The 17,066-nt window shown below is 34.5% G+C and overlaps 2 protein-coding genes across 4 annotated transcripts; one reads left to right on the top strand and one right to left on the bottom strand.

Moving 5' to 3' along the window:
• Positions 1–567: 567 nt before the first annotated feature.
• Positions 568–2,282, top strand: LOC137820131 (GATA transcription factor 7-like). The gene is made up of 3 exons (XM_068623972.1): positions 568–893; positions 1,010–1,327; positions 1,439–2,282. The coding sequence occupies exons 2-3, from the start codon at positions 1,022–1,024 to the stop codon at positions 2,033–2,035; spliced, it is 903 nt and encodes a 300-aa protein (XP_068480073.1). The 5' UTR covers positions 568–893; positions 1,010–1,021; the 3' UTR covers positions 2,036–2,282.
• Positions 2,283–9,565: 7,283 nt separating this feature from the next.
• On the bottom strand, positions 9,566–15,767 carry LOC137821631 (protein FMP32, mitochondrial-like). Of its 3 annotated transcripts, none has more exons than XM_068626312.1 (7): positions 15,430–15,767; positions 15,220–15,351; positions 15,051–15,110; positions 10,430–10,506; positions 10,273–10,329; positions 10,004–10,070; positions 9,566–9,924 (listed from the first exon to the last, which is right to left on the bottom strand). In XM_068626312.1, the coding sequence occupies exons 1-7, from the start codon at positions 15,601–15,603 to the stop codon at positions 9,805–9,807; spliced, it is 687 nt and encodes a 228-aa protein (XP_068482413.1). In that variant the 5' UTR covers positions 15,604–15,767; the 3' UTR covers positions 9,566–9,804. The 3 variants fall into 3 exon arrangements, with proteins under 3 accessions (XP_068482413.1, XP_068482415.1, XP_068482414.1); XM_068626314.1 differs by having other exon boundaries at positions 10,004–10,075; positions 15,430–15,758; XM_068626313.1 differs by lacking the exon at positions 10,430–10,506 and having other exon boundaries at positions 15,051–15,118; positions 15,430–15,737.
• Between the last annotated feature and the right edge of the window lie 1,299 nt (positions 15,768–17,066).

Below are 17,066 nucleotides of genomic sequence, written 5' to 3'. Positions count from 1 at the left end.
ACGCGCGTTGGAAGTAATGTAATGGCTCCAAACGTAAAGTTGAGGTCTGAATCAAAGCGCCTCATCACACCGTTAAAAGTCAATAGACCATCTAAACCTCCACGCGCCTCATCCTTCGTCTGCATGTCTTTCACTCCACCAATCAAACGCCCGCGAACAACAAAGCATGCGATGTGAACTAAGGAAGAAAAATAACACCCATTATCCAAAAAATTTAATTAACCACGTCATTGCCCGAGATCAACGCGCCCAACCAAACCAATTAATCGCTCGCTTTTTTTTCAAAACTCGCGCAATCTCAACCCTTCATCGCACCCCTAACGGAGCCTGCGCTGCGATTGCAACAGTCAAAACCGGCGTGTGATTTGAACGTTTTTGTTTTTACGCGGTTACATTGGACCAGCTCCGTTTTTTTTTTAATCCTAGGTTGGGTCAAAAATAAGAATCATCGAGGGAACAACTTTTGAATTTACGGAGCCATCAAAGAACGATCCCATTCAAATTTAAAAAAAAAAGAAAAAAAAAGAGGAGTACTAATAATAGTGAAGCCCCACCACGTGACCAAATATCACACGCTTGCCACTAGCTAGATCACACCTTCTCCTTCAACTCTTACAACCAAGATTTGGTACTCTTACATATATTTCTATTTTTTTATTATTTATTGACATTGAAAAAGGGTGCACGAACAGAGATCCTGATAAGAGAGAAGGGAAAGAGAGATAAAGTTAAAGAAATTAAATACCACCAATTTCACCCACGAAACCCTCTCTGTCTCTCTCTCTCTCTCCATCTCCGTCTCGTTTCTCGTTTCTTGTTCCTTCAAAGTTCAAACCTAACCAAACTTCTCTGCGGTTTCTCCTTCCTTTCCTCCTCCTTCTTCTTCTTCACAGGTAACTAAAACTATAATAATTAATTAACGACTAAATAAAAAAGTAAACTTTTCACGTTCCTTCTCCTTCAACACAATTCAACTCTGCCAACGCTTTAACTGAAAACTCTGGTTCAGTTTGTCGTAGAAATGGAGGTAGCAGTGGCCAAAGCGTTGAAACCGAGTTTAATGGGAGAGTTCATCGTTCAGCAAACTAACTGCGAGGATTTTTTCTGTCTCAACGCCAACACCGTCGTCGGAGGCGACGATTTCTTCGTCGACGACCTATTTGACTTCTCAGATGGCTCTCTTCACTACGAACAACAAGATTGCGTCGAAGAAAAAAAAAGTTTATCGGCTTCCTCGCAGTCAAAGGACCAAGGAGAAGACGATAGCAACTCCAATTCCACCGGCGCTTCCTATGATTCACTTTTCTCTGCCGAATTAGCCGTTCCGGTAACTCTCTCTCTCTCTCTCTCTGTCTTTTTGTCTGTTCCTTGTTTTTCTAGCCCTATTTTAGTTTTTTATTGCTTGTTTTTGTTTTCTGATAATTGGAATTTGGTGTAGGCCGGTGATTTGGAGGACCTAGAGTGGGTTTCACACTTTGTTGACGATTCCCTCCCGGAGCTGTCACTTTTATACCCGGTTCGTTCGGAGGAAGTGAACCGGCGGGTTGAACCGGAACCCTCAGCGAAGAAAACGCCTCGTTTTCCGTGCGAAATGAAAATAACGACCAAGGCGAGAACTGTACGGAATAGAAAGCCCAACGCTCGCGTTTGGTCGTTGGGCCCGTTGCTCTCGCTCCCGTCCTCGCCGTCTTCGTGCTCTTCTTCTGTGACGGAGCCACCCGCGAAGAAGCAGAAGAAGCGGGCCGAGGCCCAGCCTGTTGGGGCCCAGGTTCAGCGGCGGTGCAGTCACTGTCAGGTGCAGAAGACGCCGCAGTGGAGGACGGGCCCCCTGGGCGCCAAAACCCTCTGCAACGCGTGCGGGGTTCGGTACAAATCGGGCCGGCTTTTTTCGGAGTACAGACCGGCTTGCAGCCCAACCTTCTGCAGCGATATTCACTCCAATAGTCACCGGAAAGTGTTGGAGATTCGCAAGAAGAAAGAGGTGGCTGGGCCGGACACCGGTTCAGCCCAGGCCCAAATGGTTCCCACCTGCTGATACTTTAGATTAGGAAGAGAGACATGGCAGATTAGGTATACAGAAACCGGTTTGAACCGGTTTGTTCTTTTTTTTTGTATGATATTTATTTAGTGTTTTTTGAGCTATAGTTAGTGGTAGGCCGTAGTTAGGTGTCGGATATTATTAGAATAGGAATTAGGCATTGATTGTTTGTAACGATGTATCCCATTTTCCTTAGCCTCTTGATTTTATTTAATGCAATACAAATGTTATGAAGATAAATAAAGTTTTGGGCATTTTTTTGTTTGATTATGGTGAGAGTTTGGGTGAAAGTTGAAATTTGGTGAAGGTGTTAGTGGGAAACGGAGTTGGATTGGTTGAAAGTAGTGGGTGAAATAGGTTGTCCTTTGGATGATATTATGGGAAGAGCATAGTGGAAGTGCAGTGGGCAATTGTTTTTAAGTGGTATAGAGAGTGTGTTTATTGCAATCCATGTAACGTGCCTGCATGTGGGTGAAGTAGTAGTTGGTGGTGGGACACCTAATTATTTCAACGATTAATCAATAACGTCCATCCCATGGAGGACGATGCACGATTCTTACCCCTCACACCACTCACTCCTAATGCTTCATAACATAACCCTCTAATAAAGCCTCCATTTTATTCTTCAAGTTATAGTAGTGTTAACAATACCAAAATTGCAATCACACTTCAACTATGTTTTACTCAAACTTTCTTATATGATTTTCAGAACATTTAAGAAATGAATCAACGTCCACCTTTATATAACTAAGGATGAAGTTATTCACGAGTTGACCTTCACGACTTTAGATATTATGGTCAAATAAAAAGAAAGAAACCAAACTTTTTCAATGCTCCTCACCTAAAATATCAATTACCCAACATAAAAAAAATAAAAATCTGAATAGTGAATAGCAAGTAATTTGGTCGAAATAGTTTGCAGCACTCAACATTGCCTCACAAAAAAGCAAAAAGTCCTCAAGATAAAGAGTGACGTTGAAACGGTTTGTGTATTGCATCACTGACTCACACATACATAAAATTTTGGTGGATAAGGACCAAGTCTAACTCTGCTTAACTTCAATCACTGAAATCACTATACCTTTTTTTTTTCTTGCCAAATTTTAAGAGAAGATAAACAGGTCTCATTTAATGGAATCTAATATCGAGACTTTTAGTGAACTATTCAAAACTTTAACATTGAAACACTCTAATGTTTGATTATTAGGTTCAATATTTAGACTATTCTGTGCTTGCTTAGAAGAGACTCAACAAGAGGACTTGGCTGCAACTTTGAACACAGAGGGCCCTCCACCATTATAAATTTTATGTTTTTGCATGCTGTACAAAGCATGCAAGTTGCCAACTGCATATATTATATATATAAAAAAAAAATTTACACTCTTAAAAACCTTTATTTTGCAATTCATTTTAAACCGATGACTTATCAACACTCGAATCAGCTAACCATCTAACCATGATGGTGAGAAGGTCACATGACGACATGTGACCGACCGACCCTTGACGACGAGTCAAGGGTTGACTAAGTCAGCATGGTTAATCCATAATTAATGATTGTTTAGTGCAACCCTAAACATGAACCAACCTCTTAATCCGCCCCATCAATGAAGGTCCATTAAGGTAATATAAATAGCACGCATTTCAAGGAAAAATGTACATCATTATCTATAGTACTCCGATACTCGAGTGCTGACACCCTGATTGACTTGAGTGTTGGAGTGCCTTCTGCAGGTACCATCCCCGCCTGTGGAGCCAGACGACCGAGAAAAGGAAGGCGAAGCAGAAAACTTGAAACACCAGTAACCGACCAAAGACATAGGCAGGAGGAATCGTTCTTTAAGTCCAAAACCGTTCGAGAACAATTAATTTAAGTTATTTTTTTTAATGGGTGCTGCAACAATTTGGTTCAACTTGATTTAATTTGATAAAACTGGTACAATTCAAAACTTCACTCCAGTCTAATAAAAACCACTTTTTAACTTATACTTGGTTTTATTTAAGTTTCAAATTATTCAGTAAATCTATTTATTCAATTGCATGAACTAGTCAAAATATTTTGCATTTACAACCTTTAAAATTCACTATCAGCAGCTTATAGAGAATGAATAATATATAAAGGGAATATAATTTTCATAGTTGTTGTTTTTAGTGTTATTTTTTAATTAAATAATTTTACTTTTTATTGAATTAAAATAATTTTATTGATATATTGACTGTGAAATGGTAGTTTTTATCGGTTGATGTCAAAATATCACCTTTTGTTATTCTTCTTCCTATTATTATTATTTTACCAGATTATTGAAATGTTCTAACTCTTCATTATCAATATATATAGCTAGGAAATAAAAGGTTGTATATTCTCTTGTATCTCAATCAATTAGGTCTACTTTTTTATTCCTCTTCTATTTCTAAATAAGTTTATAGAAAGAGACTATTTTATTAAAATAATTTTTTTTTTCTAAAATAAGTCTAAAAAAAACTCAACACAACACAACAAAACTTAAAGAATACTAGCTTAACTCTAACTTTAGTGGAGGAATCCTTGATTGAATAAACAATAACAATTAATTTTCGCTCATTTACGTTTAATATTCTAGAATTAATATAAGATATTAACTCCCATGTCATAATTACATTATTTTATTTACTTTCCATATTTTACTCCCTTTATTTTCTTTTATTTGTCTTTAAGTTGTTTTGCAAGAACAAAGAAATGCCGTAAATTTTATTGTTTTCAGTAAAATATTTATGTAGTTTATTATTTTATATATTTTTCTTTTCATCTAACATAAAACACACACACAATATTACATCATTTAAAAATTAAAATTAATGAATGTAATGTTGAACTTTACAGTGATGAATAAATAAACTTTGTTTTTAAGAAATCTGAAAAAAGAAATGAAAGAAGTATAAATGAAAAACAATTATATTATACGTATAATTATTGAGGTATGAGGAGGACCAAATTAATTACGTAAATATGGAGTTTTACCAAACTAATAAAAGTGGTTATAATCTCAGTCGAGTTGGTCAATTAACGACGGCAAAGAACTCATTGCTGAATTTGCTTCTAACGACAAATCTACAATTTTGGTTGTTTGAGAAAGCTATGATCTTGTGATAACACAATCTCACGAACCATAAATTAACAGAGTCCCAACACCACCAAAGAGGCTTGTTCATGGAAATAACAGGAACGAAAGCTAAAACAAAAGTAGAAAAGGAGAAGCACATGCAGAAACAAAACATGAAGACAAATGTTTAAAGCAAGAAGAAAAAAACCACTTCTTTTATTTCTGCTATATAAGAAAAAGGTTCATTCTTAAAGAAAGCATTGAAAGCAACACAAAGGAGCCACTTATTCTAATACTTTGTTCAAGAGGGAAACAAATAGCCAAATTGCTAAAAAATCCCATTTTTTTGGCCCATCATTAGAAAAAGGATCAGACTTGGTCAAAAGTGGAATTTATTATCCCGTAAGTCTTTGAAAAAATAGGTGCCTTAAAGGCCTCCACTTTCTTAGGATAATAAAAAATAAGAATATAAGTAAAAAAATTATTATTATAATATTACTAAACTGAAAAAAGGGATTTATATATATATATATATTAATTTTGATAATATTATAATTATATAATAGGAGTAATTGTAATTTTTTATTAAGATAAATATAACATTGTTGTACTGGCATAAACCGACTGTCACTGTCATGACTCGGTTTCTCTGACCAAGTTGACCGATACTCTCACGGACGGTCAGGCCGATCGACACACTTAATCCATTAACGCTCAAATCAAGGTCAGTAAAGCTAAATTATCATTAAGAATTAGGTAATACAACTGTAAGTGTGATTCATCCCACTAATCAGGTTCAATAAGGTGAGTCCATTTAAATAATATAAATAGCGCACATTCCAAGAAGAAAAGTACGTCATTATCACTGTACATTCCCGAGTGCTGAATACACTTTTTACTGACTTGAGCGTCGGAGTGTCTTCGGCAATTACTTCCCCCATTTGGCATTCACCCGAGAACCAAAAGAGTAGCACGAAAGTCAGAAAGATCGTAGTGAAGTTTGAGCAACTTGTCCAAAAGAAGAAAGAGGATGAAGCCTTCAATAGTTCTCTAGGACTATCTCCCTGGCAGGAACAATTGTAAATATTTTTTTACCCATCATAAAATTTATAAAGGTGGTTGCATTTATAAGGGCAAAAACAATAAAAAAATTTGTGTATAAAAACAGTTCTTCACATAAATCCACATTACTAACTACTAATTATTATAGATTATAGATAAGCAAAAGAAAGGTTAAGAAAGGTTAACAAAATATATATATTGAACGAACACGTTTTTCATCACTGTTTCAAATTTGTTGAAAATTACACAGTTATTGAGTTGCACTTCTTATATAATGAATTTATGAGATAGTTTTTGTAAATTTTGGAGTACGTTATTAAGCCTTTTTTTAATGAAAATATGTTTGTGATGGAATACTTTTAACGTAATAATGTTATTAGGACAATAATTTTCACAACAATGATAGAGAGAAACAAAGAATTGTAGAATTTATAAATAATATGACAGGGCAAGACAAAGATTACACGTTACATGAAACAAATGTACTAGAGTCAGAATGAAAATCATTCTATAATAGTAAATAAAGAAAATGAAATTATACTTTTCATAAAACTCTTAAAACATTAACTAATGTTACATCCATTCTTAAAATGAATTTTAAGCTTAAATAATCGAGTCTTACATCCATTGAGAAATCAAAGGTTAAAGTACCATTACAAATTTAGCTTAAAATATTGCCTCTAGCAAGAGTTAATTAACATTAATTTAGTAAAATAATTATTAACCATTTTAGAATAATAATTGAGAAATTAAACAACTTTTATTGAAATCATATAATTTAATAATGTTATAAATACTTCATCCCATTCATTGATAATAAAATCTTACGTTCAATACAATAAATCACAAAAATGTAATAAAATTTTACATAAGGTACATTTTAATATGTCCAATGTCCTCAAAACATAAAATCAGATAACTTAATTGTATTTTAGTTTACATACAGTAATGGTTCAAATTAAGGTTATCACCTTAAAATTGTATTCAATAATTAATAGAATTGTTGTAATGGAGGTTTGATATATTATTAATTTGTGTGTAGACTTACAAAAGATGATTTATAAAAGAATTAAATAAAAATAAGAATGAATTGTTACATTTTATTTTTGAAAATGTTTTTGTAGCTTATGTAAAGTAATGATATGTGCTACTAGACGACCGAGAGGAGGAAGGCAAAGCAGGAAGCTGAGAGTGATAATGACGTACCTGATTCTTGGAATCTGTGCTATTTATATTACCTTAGTGGACCTTCGTTGGTGGATTGAATTAGAAGATTGGTTACTGTTTAGGGTTGCGCTAAACAGTTCTTAACTATGGATTAACCTTGTTGACTTAGTCAACTCATGACTCGTCGTTATGGATTGGTCGGTCACATGTCGTTGCGTGACCTTCTTGTCGTGGTCGACCATACCATTACATCTATTAAATAAATTTTAAGAGGGTTGACTTAATTTGAATAATTGAGAAGGTGCAAAACAGCATATTGCGGTAAATAAATTTCGAATTTCAAAGCACGGTAAATTGAAGCACTTGGGACCAAAAGAATTTAAAAAAAATCATAAACTAAAATGTGGAAATAAAAAATGCAATTAAGTCAAATTTAAGATATAGAGGGGGAAGAATAGAGATATAAAGGAGAAACAGTTACACCAATCAAACGTTCTTACTACGAAATTGCAAAAAGAAAAAAGAAAAATCAAACGAATTTATACAAGGACATGACGGCTACCGAACAAAGTAGGTCCGTGCGAAAATTCTTAGCCACCATGTGTAAGTAAAGTTAAAGCTTAAGCTTGCAACAAAGAATAATCTTCGTCCTTGGTCTTATCAGAAACATTTATTTATTTTTGCTTTGGTTCAACTTATTTAAAAACATATTCACTGGTATGTATCAATTTATTAATAAAAGTTTCAAAAATAGGTAATTATTTATCCAAATTATTCTCTACCTTACATCCTAGAAAGTTAAATATAGATATGGTTTTGTCATACCTTTACTGGTGGAGAAAACTCTCAGCACTCCAACTTTCGGGCAGCACCACAAGAATCCCCAGACGAATAGAAAAATATCTTGTGCCGAGAGAAGATAACACTCTAACCTTTCACTTCATCGAATCTCAAATGTCGCTCTAAAAATCAAACCCGTAGAATCTTCTATGATTCTGTACACAGTTTTTTTTGGCGGGGTTTCTAAAAATATCGGTGACGATCTTTGAAATCAGTAACTATTTATTTTTTAAAACCAACATCAAGACCTCAGGAATAGTGCATCCTTTGTCATTCCATATATAACAACCGTTGAAATCAGTAACGATTTATTTTTTAAAACCAACATCAAGACTTCAGGAAAAGTGCATCCTTTGTCAATGCATATATAAGGTCGTTTCAATTCCTTCCATTAGTCTTCTTATTAAGATACAATAATTCACGTCAAATAGAAATTATGATTTCATAACATATAAAATCATAACATATATAAGTGTAAATCTCACCAAATTTTACAATGTTGAATTAGGTTTAAATTCACTTCTTAATAACTTATCCTAGCGAATATTTATTGAACTTATCAGATCACCCACTATCAGACTGTTACAGTCTCAACCTGGAGAGAATGTGTTTTGGAAATTCCACATCGATAAAAGATTAAAATATTTCATAATATATAAAGGAATGTAAAATTTTATAAATCAATTTTATAAGGCTGACTTAAATTTAAAGTTCACTTCTTAATAATACTAATTATCATTTTGTATACATTTTGTTTTAGAAGTGGGGATAGGATGTATTGCACATTTAGTCAAGGTTGAAATTCTAATATTCACCCAAATACACTATTGTTCTCCTTTGAGGTGAGATAAATGAACACTCGAAGTTGTTGGATGTGATCTGCCGATGACTTTTCATATGTTATTCTCCCACCTCTATAAAATTTTTTATATTTCAAAAATATTTCTTTGTAATATTCTGGATTACATAATTCAAAAGTTTTTTTTCCAAATTCATAATTAGTTTTTGGATTAATAATCTAGAAACCTTTTTTAAGTTGTATAATTAATTTTCGGATTACATAATCCTAAAGTCTAATTTAACTTTCCGATTATGTAATCCTGAAACTTTTTTTTTAAATGTGTATGAATTACATAATCCAGAACTCAAATCCAAACTTTCAAATTATATAATATGAAATACCATTTTTTTTAAATATATTTAGAAATCCATAAGCTATTTCTGATTCCGAAATTAACTTCTAAATTATGTAATATGGAGATGGCACAAGAAGAATAAAAAAGGTATTTTCATATTTTGTATAGAATAGAAGTGACAGAATAACATATGAAAGTGCAAGGAAAAAACAGTTTCTGCTGAGTTATAAGGTAAATCCAGGTGATTGTTATCCACTAACGAGCGATTTATATTCAATGGACGTAGTGGTTAATATTACATAAACAATATTTATTAAATGCTTATTGTCTAGGCACTGGGTAATACAACTACAATTGGAACTTTAGTCTTGCGGAAGCAATGGAAAAAAATTGGTGCTCCTAGTATTTTACCGAATTGCTAAGAAAAAGGTAAACCGAGACCTCAATACAGATACAATTCACCCTCCACTCAATTTACGGAAAACTATAATATGATGCGGATTACTGCGAGACCCACTGCAGATATGGAAACCAGAGTACCTATGCAGTATTTGATCACATCATACTTTGCAGCTTCTACCTGGGCTCTTAATTCATGAATTTCCTGAAAGAAATATCCCCCTTCAGATTTCAATCGAAACTGAACATTCTCCAAATAAAAACTAAAATGATCATAAACTCACCCGATCGAGTTTGTTTGTCAAATTGGAGGTTTCAGCGTTCTGATTTGCAAGCTCGTCACGTATGCGTCTGTGCTTATATTTGAAAGATATATAAATATATGAGAGAGTAACATTAGGTTAAGCCAACTAAAGATTACTACGTCAAGAGTATCAAAAAATTAGAATTGTAATTAGTGCAGTTTATTTTTTAAGTAGTCATTTTGAATAGCTTCGCGAAAGAGCTTATAGGGTGGGAATATTATTCCCCAAAATTTCATAATTTCACTTACCCTCTTTCAAGATTCAGGTCTAGACGTTGTCCAGCAGTGACTTTGTCAATCTCGTTCCTGACAGATAATCAAAGACATTGAAGTATTACTTGTGAAAGTGGAAATGAAATTTACTCAGTTGGAAGAATATTTTTGTTTGATACTCCTAGGTGCGGACCTCAAATCACTTCTCATCTTCTCAATGTTACTACGAAGCTTTTCAGTCTCACGTTGCAACAGAGAAAAATGATGCTCCTGCATCCCCAATCATTGAAAATGAGTTTAACAATTACACTTTTCGCCTAAATAGCACAACACAACACTATGCCTATACACAAGTTTATTTTTTTCCCCAGTAGAATTTGTTATGGTCAGAATAGAATATTGACCAGCACAGTATGTAAATAACTTTAAATTTTCGATGCCAAATCCTAACTCCTGACATTGCATCTGAATTGACAAAGGCCTAATATTCATGAAACACAAACTGGGGCTTTTAATTTTAATTAGCAGAAGCAGTTGAAAATTTGAAACCACTGTTGCATGGCATACTTCTTCCGCAGCAGTAACCTCAGGCTAACACCAACCCTGCTCCTCTTCTTCCCTTTTCCTACTACATTTAAGTTTTTCCTTCTTTCCTAAAAGGCATCTACATTTTGAAACAAACTAACAATGGAATATACATATAGATTGTAGTAAAAGAGACTTAGAAGACGAACAAAATGACTCAGCATGGTTCAACAATGCCCTTAAGGACTTTGTTGCGTTCAAACAATCACTAGAAAAAACACAAGACCAAGAATGAAAGTAAGCAATTGTATTATAACAGAAGGTTCCATACACATAGTACATATCAACACAATGTATATTTCTTCCTCATAGAGTTTCACAGGTTCTCTATATATAGAACTAACAAAAAAGAATAACAGAAAATTGCTAAGACAATCAAAACAAAACACCATCTACCAGACACTTTGTAGTAGATGCTCTTTTGTGCTCTTCATTAAACTATTATGATTTAAAGCCAATATAGCACAATTATCCACTTTGACTCCAAATTATGGAAGAACTCTCGCATCATCTACAGTTATCTTCAAGCAAAAAATCAATCTATTCCAAGCAACATTTGAATCTCGATTTTGGCAAAGACTTTGCAAACACATTTACAGGATTCTCCTCTGAAGTTACCATCACAATCTTGACCTCCCTAAACTCAAGAAAGTCTCTAAAAAAGTGCAATCTAACATTGATGTATTTGATTCTCTTATGGTAGATCTAAGGTTTAGCTAGATTTATGATACTTTTATCGCAATGAATAGTCACAAAGTCCTTGATAATACCAAGCTCTCCATCATCCCCTTCAACTGCAAAGCCTCCTTCACCCCTTTAGTGAAGGCGATATACTTAACTTGACTCGTAGATAAAGCCACCACTAATTGTAAACTGACTTTCTAACATTGAATTTACAGATAGTGTGAAAATATACCCAAAAATCGACTTTCTAGTGTCAACATTCCCTGCATAGTCTATATCTACAAACCCTTCTATAGTTTATCTGTTATGGGTAGACCGTCTATATACCAGTTTAGACAATACTCTTTCGTTCAAATATCTTAGCACTCACTTCAAAGCCTCTCAATGAGCACATCCAAGATCTACTATGAACCTGTTAACCACTCTAACAAGATGCGCCAAATCCAGTTTGATACACAATCTCATACATGATGCTTCCCACTTCGTTAACATATCAAATAGTCTTCACCTCCCTCATGTCTTCCTTAGAATTAGAAGCTTGGGTAATCGATAACTTCATGTGGTGACCCAAAGGTGTGCCACAGATTTAGATTCATGCATCCTAAATCTCTCAACAACCTTCTTCAAATATTCTTGTTGATATAGAAGCAAGGCTCCAACTATTTAATCCTTCTATATATCCATCCCAAGTATTTGCCTCACAAGACCAAGATTTTTCATCTCAAACTCTGAGTTTAATCGTTCTTTGAACTCTTTTATTTCATTTTTATATTAGTTGGATATAAGGATATCGCCTACATACAAGAGCAAGAACCGCACACTCCCTTCTTCTCTTTTAAGGATGTAAATGCAATTATCAAAACTGCTACCCTGAAACCCCATCATCTGCCTTAGGACAAACCTCTTGTACATAGTCTTAGACTCAACTTTGTGCCATACATGATTTTCGTAAGAGACACACCTTTCCTTGATCTTCAACAAACCCTTCAAGCACTACATGTAGATTGTCTCCTCCATCCAAAAAAGTTGTTTTAACGTCCAATTGTTCCAATACTAGATTTTACTAGTTAGCAATTGACGTCCAAACCCTAATCCAACGGTGCTTTACCATCAATATAGTTTATCCCCTTCACTTGTGTAAAACCTTTTGCCGCCAATCTTGCCTTGAATTTTTATTTCTCCACATCTAGTGTTTCTTCCTCCTTCTTGAATACCCACTTGCATCCAACTAATTTATGATATTTTGGCAAATCATCAAGTGTACATATGTGGTTCCTCTTCAAATATTTAATCTCCTCTTCCATGACACACTACCACTGTTGACCTACTACACCTCCTATTGTGTCTGAACCTTCTAGAATCTGAACCTTTTATCTCTCCCGGTCCAGTAAAAGCTTAGCAGATAATATCAACATATTCAAATGTCTATGTTGGTTTGATGGTCCTCCTCTCTCTATCACATGTAAGCTGATAGTTGGAGTCGAATTCTGCACATCCTAGCCTTTTCAAGTGAGAAGCAAAAGGTTTATTCTTGTCGTCTCCAAACAGTCTAATCCAACACTAGAAGACTTCACCTTAATGTGAGCTTTCGTCTTGCCTTTCTGGGAATCTCTAAACATATAGCCATTTGAGTTTCATCACATGTGACATCACTTCCTATGAAGCATCTAGATTCCCTAGGTTCCAACCTCCACAACTTATACCCTTTTGTTGCTTCAACACATGTAATGACGATACATCTTTCTACCTGTGCTTCCAAATTATCCTTCTTGACATTTGCAAATGCCACGACACCAAACACCTCCAGATTATCATAGTCTGCTAGCTTTCCACTCCACACCTCCATGGTAATCTTGAACTTTAGAGCAGACAATGGACTCTATGACACTGTCTACAACTTCAAGTGCCACTTACCATATAGTCTATCCAGTTAAAAACTCTAATGCACCAATACTTTAATTTATGTCACATATCAAATACATATTGATGATACTCTAGGATACTTCATCGATACATATCAATGAAGTATCCAAATTTATGAAGCTCAAATAATTTTATAGTAACAAATATTTATACTTTTTTTATTTTGGCAATGCCTAAGAAATGTGATCTTAATATGGATCCACACATTTGCAATTATAAAATTAACATGTTTTAATATTTTTTACAGAATTTTAAATATGCATGTCACATATCTTATCTACTTACTTTTAAAATAAGCATATTATCATATTTTATCATAGGTTAAAATATTTAACAACGGTAAAAAGAGAGGTCCATGCAAACATAATGCAGCAAATGCCTAAGATTTTCTTAAGTTAGGATACCATAATACACCATACGTTAGCATTATGGCTTAGGCATTTCATTTTCAAAAGTCTATAGATTGACAGAACGAATAACCCCACAGACAAGGTGCTTAGGCAAATGATTTATTTATCTTCCACAGATTGAGATTTCAGACTTTTGGTTGTCTGCCCAATATGTCAAACCTCAGCATCCCATCCTTGACCCTACAGCTTCTTTTTGTTATATGATAAAATGGGAACTCCAAATCCTATTTCACAATATAAAATTTATTGCATATTCAGGAAACAAAAATTGAAATTATTAGTCTCTTGACAGGGGTCACCTTATTTGTCTTTCAAGAATACCAGGAGGAGTGTGTTATCCACTGAAAAAATATCCTAGTTTATTGTCTAAGTACTCAAAGCACTTAACCACTGTTCATTTGGACATTATTTTGTTTGCTTTCGGCTTTTAGTTATTGCAGACTGAGATTTGGAGTTTGGCAAATGTTAACAGGTGAGCATGGAGGATAAAATACTTCTTGAAGAATTAAAAGCAAATATGTATTAATAAGATATTATACTTTTCAACTCCACCTATGGCCCCGTACCTGGATAAAGGAGAAGGGTCGTGCTAAGCCTTTGGCAGCCGATGTAAAAGTTTCCAATATGACATATGGATCACTCTCATCACAGCATATTTTTCTACTCTTAGAGTAAGTTGAATGACATCCCGATCCATGTAGTCAACCGCACCCGGCAAGATAAGACTTTGTTTTTGTTGTTGTTTAAATATCATACTTTTCATCAAATTTATTTTTTTCTCATTCCTTAACAAGGGACAGGGTACTTGTTGGCTGAACCCTTCAAGTTATAATGGTTCCAAATTCCAAGACAACACGATTCTGCGCGACATAAATTCTTACAATCTCCAGAGATTGCTAATCGTGGGAATTCATTATACAATGCTGACATCTATTCTCACTAGAAAACTTTTTCCATGGGAATAACCTACTGCAATAGTGGCTATACACGAATTTCAATCTATAAATGCTATAGCTAACCAAAGGCCATGATGAAAGTGAAACCTGCTTCTGAATATGCACTAATACCTTACAGGATTTTAAATTTACACTGTCATCAAAACATAAACTGCCATATATGGTAAGTTTTACAATAACTACCAGCTAATTCATACCAAGATGGTTACTAATTGGTTCTAAGCGAAATTTCTTGACACAGTCGGTAAACAAATACCTGAGAACTTTGCACTTCCGATTTGAACTTGGACAAACTCGATTCTTGGAGCATCTCTGACTGCGAAACTCCAGACGAAAACATACGCAAATCAATTATAGCTCCAAATTCATAATGCTTAATTCAGGCCTCGCGAAAAAAAAGGAAAGAAAAAAGAAAACCACCTCACCTTTTGCATTTCTATTTTTGAAACAAAAGAATGAGCTACATTTTCCAAACTATCATTTAGAACTTCGGTGATTGCAGAAGTTATCGCTTCGGCCTGTTTGGACGGAACCCCTTGGGCCTCTAAACCCCTTACCTGGGGCAATAAAATTTGTCTCACAACCGAAACAACGAAAGCAACTTTTGAATCAAACAAAAAGTAATAGAAATCTACCAGCGCCAGTGTGTCGACGAGGAACGCGCGCTTTAGGTTGGAGTTCAGGGCCTGCGAAAGGTGCCTGTTACTGTGCGACGTCGTTGAAGGGAGTACATACTCGAGGTCGCGGTATTTGGCCAGGCAGAGACGATGATTGGAACACAAATGAAAAGCGCGTTTGCACAACGCCATTCAACGCAAGTCCAGAACTGTGAACAGCAAAATTGGGAAAGGGAGATTTGGGCAAAGAGAGAAAAACGGAAAAGCTGCAGTCTGCAGAGGCGGGCACGAATTAAACGCCGCTTGCCCGAAACGCCAGTCGCCACTTTTTTACTTTCTTTATTAATTATTTGATTAGATTATATAAACATATATATATATATATATATATAATTTTATAACTTTATTATTTTTATAAATAAATAATTTAAAAAATAGATATCTATATTTCTGTAAAATAATATTAAAAAATATATAACTGTTATTTTTAAAAGGAAAATTTATTTAATTATTTTAAAATAACAAATATTATTTATTTATTTATTAAATAAATAAATAAATTATTTTTTATTTATTTAATGATAAAATTGTCTAATTAAAATATAATATAAAAAAACATTTTTAAAATGATTTATCTTCTTTGTATAATATTGTATATTATTATCATTACTCTTTATATGTATGTGTACTGACCAAAGTTCGGTAATATTTTCGTGCTCGGTTGTTGGGTCTGGGTGAGACCCGTGCGGATGACAATTTTTAGGGTAGGCCCAAAGCACGCGATAGGGTCGTTACGCAAAGTAATTTTATATATACATTTGTTTATAGATACGTTTGGGGCAGTGAATATAATATTGTTGTTATTTTGCATGTGTTGTTGTGAGTATGTGGCAATATTTTCTGTTGCATGTTTTTGTTGCATATCTGTTCCACATGGCTAGTTATTATTAACCCTAGTAAGATTGACAGATGCATGGGTAACAGAAAATGGGCCTGGATGACACCTGAAGATTATTGGTGCCCGTGGCAGGTGGTTTTTCTGTTAGAGATAAAAGATTAATGTTATTAGTATTGTACCGACCAGTCCTCGGTCATCGACCCCAGAGAAGACCTCAAACATCAAACATCGGTGTCATATAATAAAGATGGGCCACGTAAACTGGTCCCACAAGCAATATGAATTAACACAAAGGTAACTCCCAGATACTAAGAAAAAGCCTAAGTCACAAGGGATCCATGCACGCAAAGTGTATTGTGCATTCGGATGCGGCACAAGTAAACAACCCTTGGAGGCGCTAAGGCCCTTTAGGGTTAGTCTTTCCAAGGGAAGACTGCATGCATGGCACGTGAATACTTAGGGCACTCATAGAATAGATGGCCCCACAACATTAGTACATGAGTTGGTACCTTGGCGGCCATTTTGTTAGTCGTTGCACTCCAATAAAGGAAAGTCCTATGTGCCAGATTACGCTAAGATTGTGTAATAGCGGCGCAAGTGTTAGAATGGATGGCTTTAAACTAGAGGGGGGTGAATTGTTTAAAGAAGATTTTCGCAAACTTTTAAAACAAGAATGAATTTATCTCGGGAAACAATTGATAAGAAATTTAGCTTACCAAAAAACAACAAACAAAACAGCAGAACCAGAAAAACAATC

Source organism: Phaseolus vulgaris, chromosome 9, assembly GCF_000499845.2.
Source record: "Phaseolus vulgaris cultivar G19833 chromosome 9, P. vulgaris v2.0, whole genome shotgun sequence".
Classification (NCBI taxonomy): Eukaryota; Viridiplantae; Streptophyta; class Magnoliopsida; order Fabales; family Fabaceae; genus Phaseolus; species Phaseolus vulgaris.
This window is presented reverse-complemented; position numbering and strand designations above follow the sequence as displayed.

Bases quoted from the DNA above. Each gene is read 5' to 3' on its own strand.
- LOC137820131 (XM_068623972.1), top strand. From the start codon at position 1,022: ATGGAGGTAGCAGTGGCCAAAGCGTTGAAACCGAGTTTAATGGGAGAG. The intron at 1,328-1,438 runs GTAACTCTCTCT...AATTTGGTGTAG, and splicing joins CTGCCGAATTAGCCGTTCCG to GCCGGTGATTTGGAGGACCT.
- LOC137821631 (XM_068626312.1), bottom strand. From the start codon at position 15,603: ATGGCGTTGTGCAAACGCGCTTTTCATTTGTGTTCCAATCATCGTCTC. The intron at 10,507-15,050 runs GTATTTGTTTAC...TTGGGGATGCAG, and splicing joins CGGAAGTGCAAAGTTCTCAG to GAGCATCATTTTTCTCTGTT. The intron at 10,330-10,429 runs GTCCGCACCTAG...ATTATCTGTCAG, and splicing joins AAGATGAGAAGTGATTTGAG to GAACGAGATTGACAAAGTCA.